The 24,424-nt window shown below is 35.0% G+C and overlaps 3 protein-coding genes across 6 annotated transcripts in view; 2 read left to right on the top strand and 1 right to left on the bottom strand.

Annotated features, from left to right (window-relative positions):
• LOC110456698 (tankyrase-like protein) overlaps positions 1–14,273 on the top strand; it is a 49,413-nt gene extending 35,140 nt beyond the window's left edge. Inside the window, exons 41-51 of the mRNA XM_021507583.1 lie at positions 94–199; positions 898–1,067; positions 1,739–1,877; positions 4,267–4,388; positions 4,759–4,846; positions 5,649–5,826; positions 6,179–6,286; positions 6,472–6,662; positions 7,403–7,495; positions 8,481–8,619; positions 10,476–14,273. Of these exons, the coding sequence (XP_021363258.1) occupies positions 94–199; positions 898–1,067; positions 1,739–1,877; positions 4,267–4,388; positions 4,759–4,846; positions 5,649–5,826; positions 6,179–6,286; positions 6,472–6,662; positions 7,403–7,495; positions 8,481–8,619; positions 10,476–10,627 (1,486 nt within the window). The 3' untranslated portion in view covers positions 10,628–14,273. The remainder of the gene's footprint in view (positions 1–93; positions 200–897; positions 1,068–1,738; positions 1,878–4,266; positions 4,389–4,758; positions 4,847–5,648; positions 5,827–6,178; positions 6,287–6,471; positions 6,663–7,402; positions 7,496–8,480; positions 8,620–10,475) is intronic.
• Positions 14,274–16,369: 2,096 nt separating this feature from the next.
• On the bottom strand, positions 16,370–20,351 carry LOC110456702. 4 transcript variants are annotated; one of them, XR_002463617.1, is made up of 3 exons: positions 20,263–20,351; positions 17,473–17,735; positions 16,370–17,177 (listed from the first exon to the last, which is right to left on the bottom strand). XR_002463617.1 is itself a non-coding variant. In XM_021507587.1 (2 exons), exons 1-2 carry the CDS (start codon positions 17,726–17,728, stop codon positions 17,077–17,079), a joined length of 357 nt encoding a protein of 118 aa, XP_021363262.1. In that variant the 5' UTR covers positions 17,729–17,735; the 3' UTR covers positions 16,370–17,076. The 4 variants fall into 4 exon arrangements, 1 of the variants encoding a protein (XP_021363262.1); XR_002463616.1 differs by having other exon boundaries at positions 20,210–20,315; XR_002463618.1 differs by lacking the exon at positions 20,263–20,351 and adding an exon at positions 18,284–18,636.
• Positions 20,331–24,424, top strand: part of LOC110456701 — a 32,261-nt gene continuing 28,167 nt past the window's right edge. The window contains exon 1 of the mRNA XM_021507586.1: positions 20,331–20,537. Within this exon, the coding sequence (XP_021363261.1) occupies positions 20,342–20,537 (196 nt within the window). The 5' untranslated portion in view covers positions 20,331–20,341. The remainder of the gene's footprint in view (positions 20,538–24,424) is intronic.

Below are 24,424 nucleotides of genomic sequence, written 5' to 3' on the forward strand. Positions count from 1 at the left end.
TTAAACTGATTCTGCATTGTAAAATCTACTGATTACTGTTTTACAAGGGCAACGTGAACAGAAAGTTGTTAAGTCTGTTGTTTGTTATTACAGGGAATTAGCAATGGACGACTCCCAAAGTATCCCCTATGATGTTCTCTTGTCCAAGGTAGATGTCTCCTGTGGTACCTGGGGCATGTTCAACTTTTATAAGATGCAGGTGAGAACACTACCCTCCTTTCTGGTCTTATAGGTTACTTTAAATCACATTGTAGACAACATTTTATCGCTAATCAATATATATTTGTAATATTTATTGCAGAGGTAACAGTGACTTGGTTTTTCCCTAGGAAATTGAATAATTGGCAAATAGGTTGACAAACTTATACATGTAGGATACAGTCTTATTGCTATCACTAACACCAAGTTACACTGTTGTTGTAGATTTATGTTGGTATGGCTGATAGCTGCAATTCCTTTTTTAATTAATACTTTTCATGTAGGAGATTTACAGTGTCTTAGCCGGATTTATACTTTGCAATTCATTTGTCTTCAGAGGCCAGAATCATTAACTTAAGAGCTATTCCGAAAACTATTGTTAATATTTATTTGCCCAAACATTAATTGAAGAGCTATTCCAAAAATGATTATAAATATTTGTTTTGCTCAATTCCTTTAATTTTCATCAATGTTCATTGGCTTTTTGCCTGTATTCATATTATTTACCTTGTTGACAAAAATCACCATTTACATAAACTTCCAAAAAAACAATTATGTAAGCATTTCAGGAGGAGAAGAGAGAAAGAGGCTGTTCGAGTAGACATTATATCTTGCATAGGTCAAAATGATTGATTATATAAAGATGGATGACCATTACTAGAGATGGCATAAATATGGAAATAACAATTATGTCTTCAGATTGTGTGGCAGAAAGGCGTGGACATTTATGTTCTGTTCACGAGGTGGGGTAGGATAGGAGACCGGGGCCAGTTCCAGCACACACCATTCCAGAAGAAGGCTGAAGCTGTTGCAGAGTTTGGGAAAGTCTTCAGGTCCAAAACTGGGAATTATTGGTCGAATGTCAACTCGTAAGTGGTGGGCTGTTTTGGTGGTTGTAGTTGTGTTTAGGAGTAGCAGTTCTGTTATACTAAAGGTTTTGTGGTTTTCTATATAGTTGTCTTTATATCACAGATAAGAAAGATCACTGTCCTGTCTGAGATATATATATATATATATATATATATATATATATATATANATAGAATAAAAACAATTTTTTCAGATCGTCCGCTATGTATATATATATTCAAAGAATACAATTTTCATGGTGAAGTCCCCAGGGGTAATCTTTAATGAATATATTTTCTGTATTGGAAAGAGTTTTGTTCTTACATGGTACAGCTGTTCTGTTTTTCAATTATTTGTATTTCAAAGCATTATAATGACGAAGATTTCTTCCTCATTGTTAGCGTGTAACCTATTCATTTACTATTAAAACAAGTAAATGTGGATTATGAATTTGGAAAAGTAGGATTAAAATATATTGTTTTACCAGGGTATATTCCAAAAATACTGTATGAGCAATTTTGAAGCATTTGAAGAAGTAGCTACATTAAAATATTTAATGTTTGTACCATGCAGTTACAAATTGCATGGTACTTAACACATATTTATTTGCACTGATTTAGAATACTAATTAATCCTATTTACCCACATTTATTTGTACTTATATAGAACACTTATTCACTTGTCCATACAGGTTTGAAAATCAGCCAAAGAAATACAGACTTGTACCGCGGGAGGACAAGAGACAGAAAGAACGCAAGATTGAGTTCAGTCTCAAGTCTGACATTCCCTCCAAGCTACCTGAACCTGTCCAGCACTTGTTCCAGGAAATGGTGAGTAAGAGGGTTTACTAAATCAACAACAAGAGGACCAATGGGCCTGCATCGCTCACCTGGTATAAATCTCACACTTGTAACCTTAAAAGTGATCTAAAATAAAGCTACAGGAAAAATATCAGTATTTATGATTAAAATTCATTCAAAAGATCCTGTTAATTTTAAAACATTTCACTCCTGTGATTGAAAGTCGAACAAAGTCATTATGTTGAACAAATTTTATAGCCTTTTATCTCAGGATGCAACTTGCAAAGTATCAACATCCTGGGACCCATGGTTATTCAGAAGAGGTCGTTCAAAGATTTTAAACAAATTTGACCCCTGTGACCTTGAATAAAAGTCAAAGTCATTCACTTTAACAAACATAGTAGTCCTTGATCCCAGCATGCTACTGACTAAATATCAACATCCTGAGCCTTTTGGCTATTCATCAGAAGTTGTTTAAAGGTTTTTTAAGACAATTGACCACTGTGACCTTGAATATGGGTGAAGGTCATGCATTTGAACAAACTTGGTAGCCCTTAACCCAAGCATGCTACTGGCCAAATATCATTACCCTGGGCATTTTGGTTATTGAGAAGAAGTTGTTTAAAGTTTTTAACATATTTGACCCATGTGACCTTGAATATGGGTGAAGGTCATTCATTTGAACAACTTTGTAGCCCTTCATATCAGCATGCTACTGGCCAAATATCATCACCCTGGGCATTTTGGTTATTGAGAAGAAGTTGTTTAAATGTTTTTAACATATTTGACCTCAGTGACCTTGAATATGATTTAAAATAATTTATTTGAACAAACTTAGTAGCCCTTCATCTCAGCATGTTACTGGCCAAATATCATCACCTTGGGCCTCTCAGTTATTCAGAAGAAGTTGTTTAAAGGTTTTAAACATATTTGACCCCTGTGACCTTGAATATAAATCAAGGTCATTTATTTGAACAAACTTGGTAGCCCTTCACCCAAGCAAGTTACTGGCCAAATATCATCACTCTAGGCCTCTTGGTTATTCAGAAGAAGTTGTCTAAATGTTTTTAACATATTTGACCCCAGTGACCTTGAATATGATTCAAGGTCATTCGTTTGAACAAACTTGTTCGTTTGAACAAACTAGCCCTTCATCCCAGCATGTAACAGGCTAAATATCATCACCCTAGGCCTCTTGGTTATTCAGAAGTTGTTTAAAGGTTTTAAACATATTTGATCCCTGTGACCTTGAATATAAATCAAGGTCATTCATTTGAACAAACTTGGTAGCCCTTTATTTCAGCATGTTACTGGCCAAATATCATCACCCTAGGCCTTTCGGTTATTCAGAAGAAGTCGTTTAAAGGTTTTAAACATGTTTGACCCCAGTGACCTTGAATATAAATCAAGGTCATTTATTTGAACAAACTTGGTAGCCCTTCATTTCAGCATGTTACTGGCCAACTATCATCACCCTAGGCCTCTTGGTTATTCAGAAGAAGTTGTTTAAAGGTTAAAAACATATTTGACCCCTGTGACCTTGAATATAAGTCAAGGTCATTTATTTAAACAAATTTGGTAGCCCTTCATCCCAGCATGTTACTGGCCAAATATCAACACCCTAGGCCTCTTGGTTATTCAGAAGAAGTTTCTTAAAGATTTTAATGTATTTGACCCCTGTGACCTTGAAAATAGATGAAGGTCATTTATTTGAACAAACTTGGAAGCCCTTCATCCCAGCATGCTTCTGGCAAAATATCATCACCCCAGGCCTTTTGGTTAATGAGAAAAGTTGTTTAAAGTAAAAAGTTGAGACCGGACGGAAGACGAACGGACGACGGACGCCGCACCATGCCATAAGCTCACTTGGCCCTTTGGGCCAGGTGAGCTAAAAAGACGTTTGCTGACCAGTAAACTTGTGGCGATGTGGACATCTTTACGTTGACTAAGTTGCTGCAACATATATATTTCATAGTGTGTCATTATATTTGCAAGTGCATGTTTCCATTCTCATCGAAAGTTTCCACACCATAGAAAGATTATATCTTTATGGCTATTCCTTGAATAGTTGTGTGGAAGGAGTTGGAGATGCTCGAAGTCGAATTGAGTTCAAAGGTAAAATACATTGTCTTGTTGACCTTTTCGTGGAGCATTATCCATCGCTTGTTTATAAAGTCTTAAAAAACTCTTCTCCCATACAATTGTCACAATAGAAATGCAACGGCCAAACCGGGGTTCAAACCTGGGACCATCCAAACTCTTTGACAGACGCTATATCAAATTGAGCAACCTGGTCGCCCGCCATTGACCCAGTCCAGTTTCGCGACACAATTAATGTTGAACTAATTTATTTTGAATGTCTTGATTCCGGATATTGATATTGATACACTGTTGATCCAGGCACTGTTTTTCTCAACAGACAAGTGTAAGCATGATGTTGGCAGCTGTGAACAAGACTGGGGTTTACTCGGATGCGATGCCATTTGGTAAAATAAAAAGAGAAGCTCTCATAGAAGGCAGGAAATTACTGAATCAACTTGGGTAATACTTTTCTTAATGCATTGTGCAGGTTTCCAATGCCTGTTGATTTTAGGTCAGCTTTTCTTAAGACAACTGACTGAATATTAAAATAACTAACTGATACAAGCTAAATCGCTTTATTTTTTTTATAAGAAATATCTTCAGAATTGTTTCAGATTGAAACTACTGTAAATATGTATAGATTCACAAAAGCACAAGAAAATCTCAACTCTAGACATCTAGAAAAAAACCTTGACATTCTCTAAGTAATAGTAGGATTATTCGGTGTATGTCAAGTCCAGAACAAAATGAGGAAAGTCGTAGTTGAGTGGAAGACGCGAGAGGATATTTGTAGGATAAATGTATACTGATGATGTGTTTGTGAAAACAGGGATTTGATCAAAGCTGTGGAAGATCAGCAAAAGTCAAGAATGATGACCGCAGAAGACACACAAACATACCAAAGCAATTGTGAAAAGGTATGCAGTATATCTGCCCTGGCCCTGTATAACAAGATGTTAAATCATTGGTAGAGAAATTTATCACCTTGGCCTACTATAATAAAATGTTGAATCATTAGATTATTTATAGAGTGGTCAATATGAGCTGCCCCCTCTTTTCTTTAGCCACTATAACAAGAATCATTTGTAGAACGGTCACTACAACTCCCCCTCCCATTCCACAAGAATCCTTTGAAGAGTGGTCACTTCAAGGTCTCCCCCCTCCACCTTCCCCTATTTTTCTTTGCTGACTATAAAATGAATCAGTTGTAGATTGGTCACTACGAGCTCCCCCTCCCATTTCTTGACCCACTGTAACAAGAATCATTTATAGAGCGGTCACTGTGAGCTCCCCTCACCATTTCTTTAAAAGTTTTTGCAACAGATCAGAGTTGATGAGGATATAAAGCGTTTACCGTTTAATGTCTTGACGACACCTGAATTAGACTTAATGTTTACCTCGATACCTCGTAAACTTGAAGCCCAATAATAGTCAAACTTCGTATGTTGATGCATCGCGAGAATTAATAACCAATGTATCCAATTAAGGTCATTATTTATATATATATATATATATATTTGCTTATCCCCTTGTATTTTATTAGAGTTTTGTTATGCTGCTTTTCAATCAAGGAGAAACATAGAAACATTATTTAAGTTAATTTTTCAGAATTTTTTAACCTGATCGTCTTTTACAGTAGGATAATTGTGTAAAAATGTAATAAAGTATCTGAAATAACATTGTAAAACAATTTTTTCAATTATTGTCTTGATATTTCAGATCTCAAAAGTGACTAATGAATATTACCATCTGATACCACACCATGGCTTCACATTTGAAAAAATTGCACCAATAAACAGCTACAGATCACTTAAAGAACACACGAGAGTGCTGTCCGATCTGTTGGATCTGGAATGTGCCAGTAAAATGTTGTTGGGAGCTCAGTCAAAATTGTCTCGTAAGTATCAGGAAAAAACAAAGCACCAGGGCTATTCCAGCCCACTTTTCTTCTACACCTTGATACATTTGATATATAATTGTTGGAAACAATTGAAAAATATTAATTACTTTGCACAAACTAGTCAAATATTTTTACATTAGTCAAGGTATGGAAGTGGTCCTACACATTCCAAACTTATCACTACACACTCTTTAAAAATACTTTTTTAGTTTGAAAAGATTTGTTTTCTCTGATAGTATCTGAGTGTTATTTTATTAGAAGAACTTGAAAACCTGCTCATCCTGATATTTGTCGGTTTATGTTGGCAAGGAAAGGATTTATACTTAACAGATACGTTTATTCATTACAGAAATGAACCCACTGGACTACATACACCAGGCTGTTGGGTGTAAGGTAGAGCCCCTCACAGAGGACAGTCCAGAAAGCCAGTACATACTCAAGTACATGTATGGGTCCTGTAAGTTTATATCAACTGATGCATTTGAACATCTGGGTAGGAACCAATGAGTTAGATGTGAAGTTAATAACTTGTTGTGTAATGATCCAAAAGAGGGTTTGTTTTAAAAACTGGAATTAAAAGTTGTTAAAACAGGAATTGATATGTGTAAAAAGCTTTAAACAACAGTAATGATGATGTTATAGGTGAAACTGAAGTTCAGGCAATATACAAGCTGAGCAGACCTGGTGAGGAAGAGCGACTTACTGGTAAAAACTTAGACAACCACACACTGTTGTTCCATGGCAGCTCTACAGCAAACTTCCTCAGCATACTGCACAGGGGGCTCCTGGTGTCTCCTCCTGAGGTCCCCTTCACTGGCAACCTGTTTGGGGAGGTGAGTACTTAGGTTCGATCGCGTATCCTGGTTAAAACGGCTCAAGTGGTGCAGAAATATTCCATGGATAAACAAACACACTTGGACCGAACTGTAGGCAGAGCTAAAAAATGCACAGCTTTGGAGAATAAATTACAATATATGAAAAATAATATGTCCTTCTTTCACACATCCACTAAAGTATCTAAGGTATCCTAAAATCTACATGTGGATCAACCTTCTTTTACAAAGAAATAATGCCAACTAGCAATAATCAGCATTTTAGTTTTGATGAGGCACGTCTGGACCTCTCAATTTACAGGAGCCGAGGTCCTGAGGTCAGCCTTGGTTAAGATCTGTGCCAGTCGTTTTCTTTCATGCTCAACCATTTCAACAGGTTGAACCAGATATGCAAAAGGGGCCTTACTTGGTACTATGGTACAGAACCGAATAAGTGACTATTTGGGTGATCCATACTTACCAAATATAGAATACTTAAAATATCATCTCTAAAAGCATTATCCAAAGAGTACAAACCAGATGACATTCAACAAGTGAAAATGTTACATTTGAAATAAATAAAAGTAGAAATAAATTCTGAATTTTGGTTATCAACCGTCTTTCTGCCTGTCAATATGTAACACAAGAAATACTTTTTGTAAGGTTTATTACAATTGTCAGTGAAGTAAATGTTTTACTTTACAGAGAGTATGATGAAGTAAAATTTTACAGAGAGTATAAAATAATATTTTATTTTACAGGGAGTATACTTTGCTGATACCTTTTGCAAGAGCAAGGACTATTGTTACAACAGTAACCCTGAATCAAGAACTAAATTTTGCTTAGTGTGTGAGGTAGGTTGAGCAGATCTCTGACTCTGCCACTGATTAATTCATAACCAGTTCAAAGACTTAAACAAATTTGTGTATTGAAAATACTTAAATGAAATACCAGTTTAACAGTATGTGAGTGAACTGATATGGAAAAAATATCATGTCTGTAACAAAGTTGTATCTCCAAACCCATAATGTGAATGTTTTTCTGTATCCGGACGGTTTACATACTTTGATCCTGTTGATGGCCTTTTTTCAAATACTAAAAATATATATTTATAAACAAATGAACCTTGATGTGTCAATATTTTGTTCATCCTTGGCTCATTAAAGGCCTCAAACTTTGGTGTATTTCTCTGAAGTATGTATTTGTCATGAGGGTAACATCCTAGTTTATCTTTAATGATTTACTCTTTAATGATTGACCCTCCCAGGGTCATATTTCTCTGTCATGAGTGGAGCATACCATGATTTGAAATAATATCCTTTATCAAGTGCTGTTCTTGAAAAATGTTTCATGGATCAATTGACAAGATTTGTATGTGAACACCTCTTTGGACTTGCAAAATGGTGTCTCCTTTACCTTACTACATGGACAGCTAAACTTATGACCCTTTGCTCGTTTTTGTACTATTTCATTTACTCTGTCACCTACAATTGCCAAATTGTGGATGTATTGAAATCAGGTTATGTGTCCCACAATGGGACCATTAAGCTCAATAGTTGTTTTTTTCAATGCTATTCTGGTATCGAGGGTACTATGAATCGCTTGCAATGCTTTGCCTCATTCTTGTAGGTTTAGAAATAAGGAATCTAAGATGGCCATCCATTTCTCAAGTTGATTGGGAGCATTTCAACTTTTTCAGTTAAAAAACCCCACCAGATGACAGGCATGATAGGCCTCTTGTTTTCACTTTGGTGAAACCACAGATATACCATTACCTTGAAGTACCTGATTAAACAATCTGAAGGCTGAATATTTAAAGTGTATGCCTCTATCCTGTAGGTTGCCCTAGGTAAGGTACAAGAAAATCCTGCACATTTAGCTTCCTCCACCCAAGACCTGAGAGACACCGACTTCAACAGCAAGTGCATCCTTGGAGGGCAAGGTCCCAACCCAGCCTTCAACATAGCTCTGCCATATGGTAAGGTTAACTTTTGTCTGCAAAAGTAGTATTTATGGAAAATATAGTTGTTTTAGTTTACACAAGTATATTTTTTTTTAAGATATATGTGACTTTATACTTCATGAATTGTACATTAGGCAGGGACAGGATATATTCATATACATAAAATTGAGTTTTGGCTATGATCAACATTATGAGGTTATAGTGTACCTCACCTGCCTGAAGGGCCTGAAGGGCAAGTGAGCTTATGCTGTGGAATGGCATCCGTTTTTAAATATTTTTTATTATCGCTACTTGAGGAATCTTTCTCCTATTTTATATTTATACTCCCCTTGGTCCCCTTGTTAAATATACCCCTGGCCCAGACGAGAATTCATCTCTCAGTGACAACACTTCTAATTATGTAAGAATCTAATTTTGTAATAATTTCAATTTCTTTTATGGGATTGGGAGTGTCCATTCCTCCACACTTTGGTTTTGTGCAAGATAACTTGCTTCAATATTATTCATTTTTGATGAAACTTGTTATGCATTTACTCTAGACAAAGACAGGTTAATTTCGAACTTGAGCAAAATCTGCACACAATTAATTACCAGGTAGCATACTGCTCTGATTGGTCAATTTCCAAACTTCAGTTTCTGCAAGATAACTTGCTTCGATATCATTCAATTTTTAATGAAACATGGTGTGCATGTACATTATATGAAGGCTGAGGCTAAGTTCAAAATGGAGCAAAATCAGTGTAAAATTAATTAGTGTACTGTGCTCTGATTGATCAATTTCCAAACTTTGGTTTCAGCAAGATAACTTGCTTTAATATTGTTCAATTTTGCTGAAACTTGGTATGCATATACATTGTACAAAGGCTGAGGCTAAGTTGGAAGGTCAGCAAAATCCGCAGATAATTAATTAGCATACTGTGCTCTGAATGGTTGACAGTTTTTGCACAATAACTTCATCAAATATGACTGGATTCTGATTTCTAATAGCGAAATCTGCCACAAATTAATGAACAATAGGAATATATTTGGTGTTAATGGTGCAAGATGAATCAATAATTGGCAAAAAGGGGCAATTTCTATTTACATGGTTTGAAATATATAAAAGGGAGACAATTTTAATGAAAAATTTATGAATTTTATATGAAACATTAACATATTTTCATACATTCAAGATACAATAATGCATCAGTAGGATTTGATGTGTGACAGTTTGGCATGGGACAGGCATATATTGTTCCGCTCTACAGCACTCTTGATGCATGTAGTTATTATTTTTATGCAAAAGCATTTACCAATGTGGCTAATAACATATGACATTAGGAGGTTTAATGTGCAAGATTCTCGTTTAGTATTTCCAACATGATACTAGGTAATAGTACCTCTAAGATCTTTTATAGATCTGATAAAGATCCTTTGATAGTGGATGCTAGGACCTCTTGTTTTCAATAAGAAAAAAATCGAACTTAGAATTATTGATATGTGATTGCAGTTTGATACTATGAACATTGAGATCTTGACTCAGGCTCAGAGTGGGGCCCAAAAAGGGTCAAATTGGATAAAATTTCAAGAATCTACTTCTTCCGACCCAGATTTGTTGGTAAATAAAGAAATCATTTTTAATGGGGGACTATTGATTGCCTTGTTATATCAGTTTTATATACAATAGATGTTAGTCACTCCCTATTTTATTTCGTCAAGGAACCCACTGTCAAAAAGGCAGGTACTCGGATCAGATGATACTATTTGTTTTTCTCACATCACAACAACAAATACCAGTTGTATTATAACTCAAGTGATCATTAAGGCCCATTGGCCTCTTTTCCATTGTTTCCAAGTAATTTTTCCAAAACATTGCTCCCATTGTTTTGCAGGACCTACAATCCCACTTGGCATGCAGTGTGCTACACATTCATCAAAGGGCCATCATATGAGCTTCAGTGAATATGTCATTCAAGACCCTTCACAAATCTGCCTGCGCTACCTGATAGAGTTCACAAAGGCTAAGCCGAGGTCCGGCACATAAAACCCCCTCAGTTGTACATACACAGAGGTTCATCTCACGTCGGCTTTACACAGAAAGGAGAGGCATGAACTGCATCCGACATCGGCATCACAGAAACAGGAGAGGCAACAGAGATATAAGTGGAGCTACACACGAAACTGGCTCGCTCAGTACATCTCCTCTTCATTAAAAAATGTGTACTTAATCTGATGGCTTGTTATTGGAATATTCAGTGCTAAATCATGTTTCAACTCCTTACAGACAATTGAGTGTTACCTGTTGTTTAAGGAAGGGCCATTTCAGAAATCAATGTGTTTGGGTGAATGTGCAGGGAGGCACTTTTAATGCGACCCTCCAACACACGCAATCATGTTTTCTTGGACCTCGTAATACAAATGTTAACAATTATTTCAGACCCAAACAACAATATATTATCGATAATAAGTGCCTCCCTGTCCCACCATTAATTCATATCTGGAATAGTCATTAAAAATATGTCAGTGAGGGTTCGATTCCAGAGAAGAAAATACAATAAAATATGTTTATTACCAGAGCCTGTCTACAGTACTTTATCTATAGGTTTAAAAGTTTTCAATTATTTTGGAATGAAATAAACATGTTTTAATGTATGCAGATAACTGTGTATGAATTCCCAGATGTGCAGCTTCAACATATTGTTGGTATTACTGAAGAATGAATTGAATCATGTATGTAGGTTGTAAAGTGTTTGTGAGGGTCCAAAGCCATATTATACTTGTTTCTATTGGCAGATGTTCAATGAATGTGTTGATGGATGATGCAAACAAGAATCAAATTCAATGTTACATATATATACACTTATACATACTTTAATATTATAAGAAATATTTATTGTCAATTAAAACTAAAACGAGGAAAAGATTTCTTTTCTTCCTTGATATTTTCAAAAATGTTGATCACAGGAAAAGTATATACATGTATTTGAATCGGACTCCCAGAGAAAACCCCTCAAAGAAGATTTTTTTTATACATTTTCAGTTTACAACTACATGTAGTTAACAAGACTTTCAAAAACGTTTAAAATGAGCCTCATTACTTCAATAGTGGAAATACTAACAAAGATCCTAGCATGAGGTACACGTTTACTGTGTGGATCGTTGTATCATTTAAATTTTCTAAGTTACATCTTTATGGCTTGAAGGCTTATATGTATTAACTATACTCTATCTCTTACATTTATGTTGTTCAAATTGCATGAACTAGTAGATTTCTCTTTGAATATATAGCTTTTTGAAATTAAAGTTTTCTAAAAACTTTGAATGTAATTTTATTCCTATGATATACTTGTGTAATGTTATAAGTTTAAAAGCATAACTTTTCTAACAGATGAGTTTGCATGTTGTGATTGTTGTATTGTCAAATATCTGTTGACTAGATTATTTTTAATGCAATAGATGTCTTCTACTGTGTATACAATGGGTTTGCTGGCTAGACCATTTTCTTGTAAAACAAATGTATTCTATTTTTTACAACTTTATATGATTATTTCTAAGGTTGCAATCAATTAACAGAAGACACTTTTTTTCAAACTCTGTGCAATTTCTTTTGTTATATGCCTACAAGATGTGTAAGATCTTTCTGGAAGGGTCTTTGAGAGTATTTTGTGCACAGTTTAGTGCTTCAATTTTGAAAAATAACTGAATATTTGTGTTTAACGAAAACAGTATTCAAAGTTTTAAATGATTAAATTAATTTCTTAAGTTCAGTAGCTACCATTATATTTTGTATGTGTAGATCAATTTGGAATTTTCAAGAAATGATCTCACATCGCAAATTTTAAGGGCACCTGGTAGTTCATGAAGGTAAACAGATTACGTTTAACCTGTCTAACCTGTCTAAGCCACCACCACCACAACCACAAACGGTAGTAAAAAATAAAAATAAAACAATCATTTAGATCCATAAATATCTATGGTAATTTTATTACCAGTGTTGACAGTGAGTTTGAAGCATATTACTTGTTCCACAAGTGCTGTGTAAACTTGGTAGGAGTTAGGTCTCTGAGTGCTGTGAGAACTTGTTAGATCTAGATATATTTGTATGAGATGAAGATTTAATGAAAAAGATGTCGTAGTAGATTTTTATGAATGTTGATGTCTAGATTACATAAAGTAAGGGATGATACCAATTTGAATTGAAGTTATTGTTTGGTTGCAGATTTGTATGCTTATTTTGAGTAAGTTATGACACTGATATACTAGTACCTATACAAAAACGGTCTGAATTTGCTCTCTCTCGTGCTCTCTTTCTAGATGTATTAAGTTTTATATTAACGTGGACTTTATTGGATTAGGCAGTAGGGATAAGTTTCATCATCAGATACATTTTTGAGAAGGCTTTTTAATTCTAAAATAAGTATTTTTCATATATTATTTGAAATGTCAAGCACAAAAACCAAAATGATGCCTGTGTGTATAATATATGAAAAAATGGAGTGACCCTGTTACCCAGGTTTTAACATAGATATATTGACATTATATATGCACATTTCGAAATGTGCCTATCATATCACTCAGTATTTCTGTAAAAGGAAAACTTTGAGGAGTTAGAACATATAAAAGGGAAATCCTTGTTAAGTAACATACCTGGTCATGTCTTGGGATGTTTCGAGGGAAAACAATTATTTCATAAAAGAATGCATAATGTTGTTTATATACCTGAAATAGTAATAGTGCTACGTATGTGTACTGTACATGTGAACTCTACATAATTCACCAATTCTAGGGTGGCTATTAGTTTTTGAAAAATCATTTTGTAATTTTACTGTTAAATTTATCAAAAATCATTAAAACAAGGGTATTGTATGATATGCAACATGCGACCATATTACTGTAAGTTCCAGATCTTAAGATTCATGTGGTTGTTTAAATTAATTAAATTTGTTGCACTGTCATTAAAGATGATATTTAGAAACATGATTGTTGACATTTAGGTATTATTAACAAAATCCAAGAATTACTATAGATGCAAATGATCACAAGGATGTTTGATTCAATTGACTTTGAGCATGTAGCAATTATAAACATGAAGTTTGTACTCAGGAACAGAAGTTAAAAATAGATCATGCTCATGTCTCATGTGACCTTGACCTTGTAGATAACATACATTGTCATGCCAACTCGCCAAGCTGTAGATAATGCCTAAACAATAGATCTTTGTTTGAATGTTATTTGTAGTAGCTTTAGCTTCTGTGGTTAAGCAATATTTTACAGCGATTGCTTTGGTATATGTAAACTGGTATGTGTAAACTGCAGTGTTTCATGCTCATATTCTCTTCATGTTTTAAGGTATTTGTTCAATTTTGCCTTTTATGCCATTAAAATTTTCAATACAAAGACTGGCAAAAAATGAAAAATAAACAATAATACCCGACGGTGAAATGCAAAATGTAATAGTTCTCATGGCTTTCAAATTTATGTAACTTCATATCAAAGGACAACATGCTCTAGATCTAGTCCATCACATTTCCTGTCAGTTTCAGTTGATTGCCATATCTACCAGGTATTTACTCTGGAAACATTTAGCATACACATTACAAGTAGTAGGATCTGTAACTGAACATTGTAAGTAAGAATCTATCAGATATGTATTTTGTAATAATGGTATAATTAAACTTGTCACTATACTACAGTTGTGTTGTCATGTTTTTAGCTCACCTGGCCCGAAGGACCAAGTGAGCTTATGGCATGGTGCGGTGTCCGTCCGTCGTCCGTCTGGCGTCAACTTTTTACTTTAAACAACTTCTTATCAATAACCAAGAGGCACAGGCTGATGAGATTTGGCCAGTAGCATGCTGGGATGAAGGGCTACCAAGTTTGTTCAAATGAATGACCTTGACCCACTTTCAAGGTGACAGGGGTCAAATGTCTTAAAATCTTCAAACAACTTTTACTCAATAACCAAGAGGCCAAGGGTACTGATATTGGGCCTGTAGCATACTGGGATGAAGGGCTACCAAGTTTGTCCAAATGAATGACCTTGACAAACTTTCAAGTGACCTATTCTGATCACTTTCTGTCCGTCATGCATAAACTTTTACATTTTCAACTTCTTCTCAAGAACCAGTGGATGGAATTTTTAAAACTTGGTCAGAATTCAAAAATCTTCCTCTCCAGACTCAGAGGTACTACAGTCATTTTCTCTGCAGTGTGTAAATTTCAGGACCCCCGAGCTATCCGTTCAAGTTTACTATAGTTTATATAGGGAAACAACACTTTTGGGTATATTTTGACAATTTTCTGTAGGAAATTATTCTTACTTGGTGAGAATTATCTTTGGAGGAAGATGGTTTTAAATTGTAAAATTGGGATTCCTACCCCAACCCTAGGGGCCAGGGCGGGGCCCAAAGGGAAAATTAACAAATATTTCAAAAATCTTCTTCTAGAAAGATCATCAGCTTTATTAAAATTGTCAATTTCAGGACCCCTGAGCCATCTATTCCCCCTTGGGGAGGGGGTAAATTTTACTTTAGTTTATATAGGGAAATAATACTTTTGGGTATATTTTATCCATTTTCAGCAGAAAATTATTCAAGCTTGGTTAGAATCATCTTTTGGTGGATGAGGGTATTACGTTGTAAAATTGGAATTCATGCGCCATCATCCCCAGGGGCTAGTGCAGGGCCCCAAACGGAACATTTACCAATATTTTAAAATTCTTATCCTTTGATGACATGACAAGTATTGTATTTCACTTAGTTTACATGCTGATTTCCTCATCACATCTAAATAAAGCTACCAGTACCTATGCTATAACTCAGGTGACCGCTAAGGCCCTTGGGCCTCTTGTTTTTGAGACTGATCTGAAAAACAGGATTACTGTCAAGTAGCCATCTGTAACTTTGACATTCGAAATTTGTTTTTATTTCTTAGAAGGAATCTTTCGAAGTTCTTATCCAGGCTCTAATTGACTTAATTTTTAGGTCACCTGAGACAAAGTCTAAAGTGACCTATTGCGATCGCCTTTTGTCCGTCGTCGTCCTTCGTGCGTCTGTAAACAATTTACATTTTCGACTTCTTCTCCAAAACCCCTGAACCAATTTCAATGAAATTTTGCAGGGACCTTCCATGGACAAACGCCAACAAAACTATTGGCCGGTTTAGTCCCAAGCCCCCAGGGGCCTGAGGGGCGGGGCCAAAAAGGGTCAAATTGACTAAAATTTCAAAAATCTTCCTTCTCCAAAACCCAGATATGGTAGAATCAAATACTCTTCATAGATGGAAGGGTCTTAAGGTGCTTTACCAAAATTGTGAATTTCTTGACCCTGGGGTCTCACGTTTTCCCCTGGGGAGGGGGTAAACTTTACTATAGTTTATATAGGGAAATCACATTTTGGACCAACATTTGTTTAATTTCCATTGGAAGTAATTCAATTTGGGTTCACATTATCAGTATTAGGTAGTAGTTTGATAATAAGCACATATGTACAATTTGACTGCCAAAAAACAAAATTCTCTCTAGGTCTATTTATTACTCATTAATTGATATGCTAGTAAATAGGTCAAATAACAACCTCACTTTCAGAACAGAGTCAAATGCAGCTGTATGGAGTTTTGATGAGAAGTTACCACAAGATGTATAAACTGTTGACATGACTCGGTCCAAAAATGAAAAGATCAAATTAACACAGGGCTAATGAAGATCTTACCATGGTTGGCACAAAGATCCCCCTGGGACTGTGTTTGATTGTATTCTCTATAAAGTAGTAACAAGGAGTCTACTGAACAATTTTTGTATACTTTATTATAGCAGCACATATCTATTACATAAATCCTCACTAAGGATACTTGCAATGACAAACATCTACAACCATACATCATGAACATTAATTAAATATTTTACATAAATCATGAACAATTTCAAATAATCCGATCATACATCAATATTGAATTAAGATAATGCATTGTTCATTAACTTTGATATATAGGAATGTTGCATTGAGCTACATTTAAGAATATTATATAACTCATTTCAACCATGATACAGATAAATTCTTATGAACATTTTAAGGATTGTCCATATATAGTCATGATAATGCTTATTTGAAAAGGAAGTGCCTCTGTTTTGAATCAAAGCCCTTACTACCATACATGTTGACTCGGACTGTCTCTGTCTGATTTCCTTCAGTTATTGCTTACTTATATTTATGATGTCAAAATGTAAATGTGTTTGATATATGTAATGGCACAATAATCAGCTACAAATCTCATTGCTCCATACTGCTATGGTTGCAATGTAAAGATAGCCTTCCGCACTACATCTATTGTAATACATCATTTGTGTGAAGGTAAAATTCAACTGGTTTTTACATTTATCAAACATGCACATACTTCATGAATCAATCAAATGGTTTGACAACATGAAAAAAGACCAGCTTTTGATCAGAAATAATGATACGAAGACTTTGACATATTACACTAAAACCGACCCAATCAATCCTTGTCATCTTGTGATGTATCTGTCTTTGAGTTGGTTTTTAAGTGTTTGAACATCCCACAATCAAAGAAGCGACACCCTCCAACCAAAATCAAGGCTACAATAAAAATATTAAAACATCAAAAAAATATAAACGCTTTGTTTATTCCTAAAATAATATATTATAATTTGCAAGCTTTTTTTAAGTTCTGAGTTTTTTTCTCATTTTCATGCAAGCATAGCCTAAAACAAGCCTCAAATGAAGGTTTTGATTACCTGCTTTGGTCAAGACAATAAAGTAGATTATGATACATGTAATGGGTCTCATTGATGATATTCTTTATCCATTGAAGTTGTAATTTCTTTCAAATATGACACAAAACAGCTGTTTAATAGACCTATTTCTTAATTACCTGATGACATTCCTAAACACAGGATATTCCAAAGCATTCCTTCGTATCCCTTGTAAACGCCAATCTTCTGTCTGTGGTGATACAGAATATATCCTGCTGCGCCAACAGGTACTGCTGTCCCAATAAGTTTACACTCTAAACAATCCTGATCAGGCACAGCCTTGGAGTTCAAACTGGTATTGTCAGCTATCCGACTCTGACAGTCTTGAGAGTAATCTTCTCTCGTTGTCCCTAACATTCGTCGAATTCGGTCCATTTAGGTTCTGTCAAAAGTTTTTGTCATATTATTACATTTGGCTCATGCATTAAATTTATTTGTTATCTGCATTAAATTGTCACAAAATATTTGGACACAAATATCACATGTATGAAGTATCAAGTTATGATTTTCAAAACTTGATTATAAATTAAGTTATTATAATAACAGTCAAAACGATCAATTACATCAATTGAGGTATGAAGGGAATAACATAAATTAAGGCCTGTATATAGTTGGAAAGTGTTGCGAAATTCTACCTTAAAGACAGATTTGGAAAGGAAGAAATGGTGAATGTAAAAGGTATTACATGCATGTTCAAAAGGTATGTCGAACAAAGAATGTGTTATCTCTGCAATACATAATAGTTTTTCACCTTTGCTCCAAGTGTGATAATGTTACAACATCTACTAAGCCTTGTGGATCAGTAAGACATGCAACCCATTTTACAATTCATGCACTAGCAATACATAAAGGAGGCTTTAATTATTTGTTTCATCAGGGCCTCAGTATTAAAGCTTTATTTTGAATTCTGCTACATTAAGATTGCATCACCTCTAGGAAGATGTAGTGCAGTTGTACCGGGTTAGGTTAAGATCAGCCAGGTCAAACCTGAGAACATCTCTCATCCTATCAGAGGCAAGTGTAACCACATAATGTATATTAATTAAAAGGATACTTTTTACCAAAAAGTAAATGAAACATCAGTCATACACTTCATTTATACAGAATGCATTTCCTTTTGTCTAGGAATGACTTTATCTTAAAAGATATGAAGCTAAATTAAGGATAAGCCATTTGAAAGATTAATGACCTCTCTTCCCTCCATCAATCTGACTCCAACAACCCTCTGATTTTTAAAGGAATCACATCTTTCACTTATACATCATTAAATTATCTTGGCTCCGAAATACCCATACCTAATTGGTCAAGATCCATTAAACCAATCTGGACTAGAAGACTTAAAGATTAAGAGGACTGAAGATACTCATCTGATTGGGATGGCTTTTCTTTTCAAACTTTGTGGCACTCCATGCTAGCAATTTATTTGCCAAATATCACTTTTTCCAGGTTGTCTGTGCCTTCAGAAGGAATTGTATGAGCTTTTAAAGAAATTTGACACCCTGGACCTTGAATATTGGTAAAGGATATTTCTCATTTTTAAAAACTTTGTAAAACTCTATGGCCAGCATAATGTTACTCAAATATCTTGACTCAAATTGGCCTTCAGCAGAGTACCTCAGAAGAAGTTAATTGTTCAATTAAGGATTTTAATCACTTTCAGTCCTTTGACCCTAAATATGGGTCAAGGTCATTTCTTTTTGCAAGTTCAATAGCACTCTTTGTCAGTAAACTACTGTACTTAGAAGTCTGCATTGAAAGTTTTTTTAACAAATTTGACCCATGTGACCTTGAACATGAATCAAGGTCATTTCCTTTTGCAAACTCAGTAGAATTCCATGCCAGTGAGCAAGCTTTGATTAGGCTGGCACTTTTTGGGTTTGTGTTGCTGATAAAGGAAAAGATCCTAACCTTCCAAACTACTAGATATCATTTATGTGTTATCTTTTTATCCTCCTTATACATTTTCAAAAGTCCATGAATTTTTTCCTTTGTTCATATTTCTTCCTAGTTTTAATGAAAAGAATTCCTTGATTTTTAATTTAAATCACGGTCATATTGACACTTCTGTATTCTGTTATTGTTTTCTCTATTATTACCAAATTTAGCCAAAGTACCGAGCCTAATTCTGTACATTTAGTCTTGAGATTAAAAGTAAATGCTGACAGACAATTAATCAACCAAACACCATTGCTTAAGGCGAGTTGAAATGTATTATTGCCATGATCACTATTGTGAAATATTTGTTATATTCTGCAAAAGTATATTCCTTATATTCAGTCATGCTAATTAAGCTTGCATAATGTCACCTCGAGCTCTAAGCTTGCAATGCATGTTACAAAATTATAGTTATCTCAAAACTGATGATAAAGCAGTAGACGTCTATAAATTGAAAGTGAGGTCAAAAAGTTTAAAACTTAAGTTACATGCACAAGAGCTCTTACTTTCATGAGCATTATTGTGAAGTGGGAAATGTTAAAGGGCAGTAACTCCAGTAAAGATCAAGCAAGTTGTATATTGCACTGTACATAGTGTTCACCTTTTTGTATAAAGGTTGAAAGCAACTGACAAAAAAATATGGAAGTGACAGTGGGGAGAAGTCAGGAAGTATTATTAGACACTGATATAATTCATTACATAATTGGGGATAGTTTTATATCGAGTGTTTATCCAGAGAGATTCTAACATAGGCCTACCAGAGACGTACATGTTTTATATAACAGTTACGTCTCTGGGCCTACATGTACATGCTGCCTACAGTACATTGTACGTATGTGCAATGCCCCATACCCCTGTGCACATGTGGTATTGTTCTTTTCTATTAAAAAGGGAACGATTTTAGGTAAATAAACAGCTCACGTGTTTAGGTCCCCTGATGATTTCAATCTTCAAGTATTGTCTACATCTCTTACCAGATTGTTTCAATATAAAAGGAAGGGGGGCTACTCTCAAATGTGTGCTGCACCAATCACGTGACCTCGCACACATCATATGGGAGTTGTTGGCATCGTCATTCGGTGTCAGTGTAACAAGAGAGTCGCACGCTTCGTTATTCATTGGAGGGGAGCTCACAATATGAGCGTCAAGACAGCAGCATATGGATCATGGGTGTCGCCCATCACCAGTAAAATTGTCACGGAGAGCAGTGTCCGCCTACTAGAAGTCAGGACAGACACCAAAAATCCAAGTAGGTGATCTTACGGCTTAAATTTCTACTTTCACTTTGTCGATCAATCTATCAAACGCAACATGTATAAAGTTAACATGCTAATTGAGCCGGGTTTTTTTTTTAATTATCCGCCGCTATTTGAACCTGTTAAACTGCTTCTTTGTCTATGTGCAAACCAGAACAAAATATCTAGGGTTGGCATAATTAATTAAATATTAGCAGGTCGATCACCGGCGGTAGCTGACCTGACAGTGCCAGATCTTAAACAGGGGTGTACACCAGCCCACAGGAAGATTTTGACAAATAACGCTACTTCAAAACATTTTTTATATAATGAAAAGTTTCACTAGCCCTGCTACATGAATCTATCAGGCCAGGGCGTCAGGCTAGTGGAATCGTACATCCCAAATTAAAAGTGTAGCTTAACACACTAATTTGCATTCAGCTTTAATACATTTATACTTTACTGGGTTTTCCTCAGAATATATTTAAGCTGATATGTTTTATTTTCAGTGGATGTTCGAGATGGACACAGTACCATATAGCATGCTCGACAATACCATATCAAATTTTACCTTAATGTGAATTAAGGTGCCCAAAATTGAAAGCTTCATATCTATAATACAGCCTTTTTATTTTGCAAAAACTTATATAGTTATCGGCAACTGGACCAATGTTTCTCTATATGCTCACAAACTCAATTGATAAATTAAAACAATGAAAAGAAAATATTCATTTTCCGGGAAATGGCGCAGTCAGTGACATCAGAAGAGATCTATCCTGTCACTTTTTTAAACACACAAAAGTATCTTTTCAAATGAATATTTTAAAGAATGAATATTATTTACTAACTAAACATTTATCAGAAAGTGTAAAAAAAATCTTAAATGAAGAATCCTGTTTTCAATGCTGTCAGCAGCGCTATTTTCACAAACTGATTTATATGATGAGTGTCCCGGCCATTTTGGTTACCTGATAAGCTGAAATTTCCAAGAAAACCTGACTCAACTAAAAAAACTCTATAAATAGGTAATTTCCAAGTAATATGCCTCAACTAAAAGATCTCTATAAGTATATACACAGGCTCTGGTCATACTCAAGAAATACATAAAAACAGTGGCGGATCCAGAGGGGGTTTTTGGGCTTCAGGAACCCCCCCCAGATAGGTCTCTGGATCCGCCACTGTAAAAAGAATGTTGATAAAAGACATGTATTGTTTAGACCTGCTAACCCCTGAATCTCCCAATGGGGGTCATGACCCCCATCGGGAAATTCTGTGGGGGGATGATAAGGTACGACAAAAAATTCACGTCAGAATTAATCATTTAACTTTCGCGCCATCATGGCATAACATATGTTGTGTCTTCTGGTAGGATTTAGGACTTTTTTTTTTTAAATAAATAAAACATACATTTTGTTTTATTATTACATTATCTCTTTTCAAAATACTTATTTTCCTGTACATACAGGTAGTTTGAGGTAATTGTAGAAAACTTTGCATATTTCATCATTGATGCATACTGGGAGCATGAACTCCTCTAGAGGCTCCTCTATCTATTTCTCTCTCTCATCTTTTTGTACTGACTGCCTGCTGGTTAGAAACTGGAAAAAATAAAATAAAAATAAAATATGCATTTAATGTTAAATACAGGTATTTATAATATTGGTTTAATAATATCTTGGTACACTCAAATTTGTACGACTGCAACAAATTTTAAAGCAATCTCGCGATCAATATCGGGAAGCATTATCATGCAGATTTTGGTAAATTAAAATAATCATGATCTGCCGTTGAGAAAGTAATGTGCTCAGAATTTGAGCTACTAAATAACGACTTTGCGTTTATAACCACAGTTTGTGAAAATCATTCACATGTCTGTTGATGTAATAAAGAGCACCCGAACCTACCGAAAGAATTTAGGTATACAGTAGAGTACAGTTTACAATAAGAATGATCAATCAGACTCAACATTTTTTTTATGAAGCCAATCAAAATCATTTTTCCACAAAGTATTGTTATAGCAGAGACACTTATTATTTTTTCTAACGTTTAACGCAGTCCGGATTACGGTTGTGCATGTGAAGAGAAAGTACTACGATCGGGATTCCATGCACTGTTGTAATACTGTAGTAAACAGTACTCACCTTTCAAATTTGCCTGACTTCCATGAAAGAGACCGCCATTGTGAAAACATTTCGAATTGTGTACAGACTTTACCCATACCTAAATAAAGGACCTAGCATTCAAGGGCCTTGAATGCTAAACCTCCTCATTATAGTAAAACATTGGTTTTCCAGAAACTAAATAGAATATATTAATATAATATTTTTCTTTAAAAATTGTTCCATTTTGTGTACCCTCACATTAAGTGGTACCGTTGGGTAAACCATATTCACTGTCGTGCTGTATTACGTGGTTACTGGCTAGTGCCTCCGGTGCTTAAAAATGTATGATATTGGGGACCTTTTGCAAATTGTTTACATTGGAGTAAAGTAAATTAAAGTTGTTTGTGACAAAAAAAGAGGTGTGCTTTTAAGAGGAAAGACAGAAATGAAGTACAAAATTATGTATTACACTCGTACGTGAAATATGAGTTTTACAGCCAAACAAGCCCGATCAAGTTAGTGCTTTATTTTTCCAAAATGAAGGAAAATGAGAAATATCTTCTCGATTTTAATAAAGCAATGTTATATTTGCCCAATTCATGTAGGAAGGGGTTGTTGTATAAAAATAAAGGTCAATGAGATGTTGCTGAGACAAAGACTGTATTACCGGGGTATAGCTGTACATATATAGACAAATTGTAGTTTATTATTTATAATAAACTTTGTTTGTAAACAGCCATTTGTTTATATGTCATGTGCAACATTGTTGATTTTTAAGTATTAAGGTGTGTTAGAGATACATGTGGATAAATATCATATGTACATATATATATTTATTATCTTAAGTACCATCATGTGTACCAAAATTTAGGTATACGTAATGCTGGCAGGTTATATTTATAGATACAGAACAAAGAACATAGCTCAACAGTCTCCTACACTCTTCTTACACGTGATAATATGGTAATAATTAGATTAGTGATGATGCTGATTGGCTAAAGTTATCACTAGGCAGGCCAAGGTAAATTACCATTGGTCAAGCTGTTAGCCATGCATAATTAATGAGATGACCAACAAAGGTCAGCATCACCCTGCACTGTTTGAAGAAACTATCGGAGCGTGCAGACGCATTTTACATCAGCTTACCGCCCTTCACCCCAACCTCCACCTTATAATTATTACAGTGTATACATGTATACTGCAGCATCAGTTTCTTGAGTACATTATTTACATACGTCTGCAAGTGTACCAAGGAGTACAGTGGAATAAGTAAACAGAGCAATTCATGTTGTTACATGTAATTTTATTGAATAATGAAAGAGCAGATACAAGTCACATAGAGTGAAGTCATATACAGATGTACATGTACTTGTATATTTATTCAAACGTTATAGTACTGGGGCTATATCATGGTAGGGATATAGGGAATACAGATCAGAGGTATAAACTATGGGAGGTACAGGAGGTACACAACACATATGTTGTTGTATTCAGGTGGGAGGTACACAACACATATGTTGTTGTATTCAGCCGGGAGGTACACAACACATATGTTGTTGTATTCAGCCCCCATGTTAATATACAGTTATACCTATATAATAAGGTGCATATAAGTTATAATTAGGTATCCTATAGATCAAGGATTTTCTAACAATGATGAATCCTCTGATGGGATTGGTACAACATTGGCTAACGGGGCCCATGTGTCTGATCCAGGATTCAGGAAATATCCTCTCATGGGATCTATATCCAGAAAATTAGATCTAGACATCATTCAGACCCAGGAATTTCCTGATCCG

Source organism: Mizuhopecten yessoensis, unplaced genomic scaffold (assembly GCF_002113885.1).
Source record: "Mizuhopecten yessoensis strain PY_sf001 unplaced genomic scaffold, ASM211388v2 scaffold8833, whole genome shotgun sequence".
NCBI classification, from domain to species: Eukaryota; Metazoa; Mollusca; class Bivalvia; order Pectinida; family Pectinidae; genus Mizuhopecten; species Mizuhopecten yessoensis.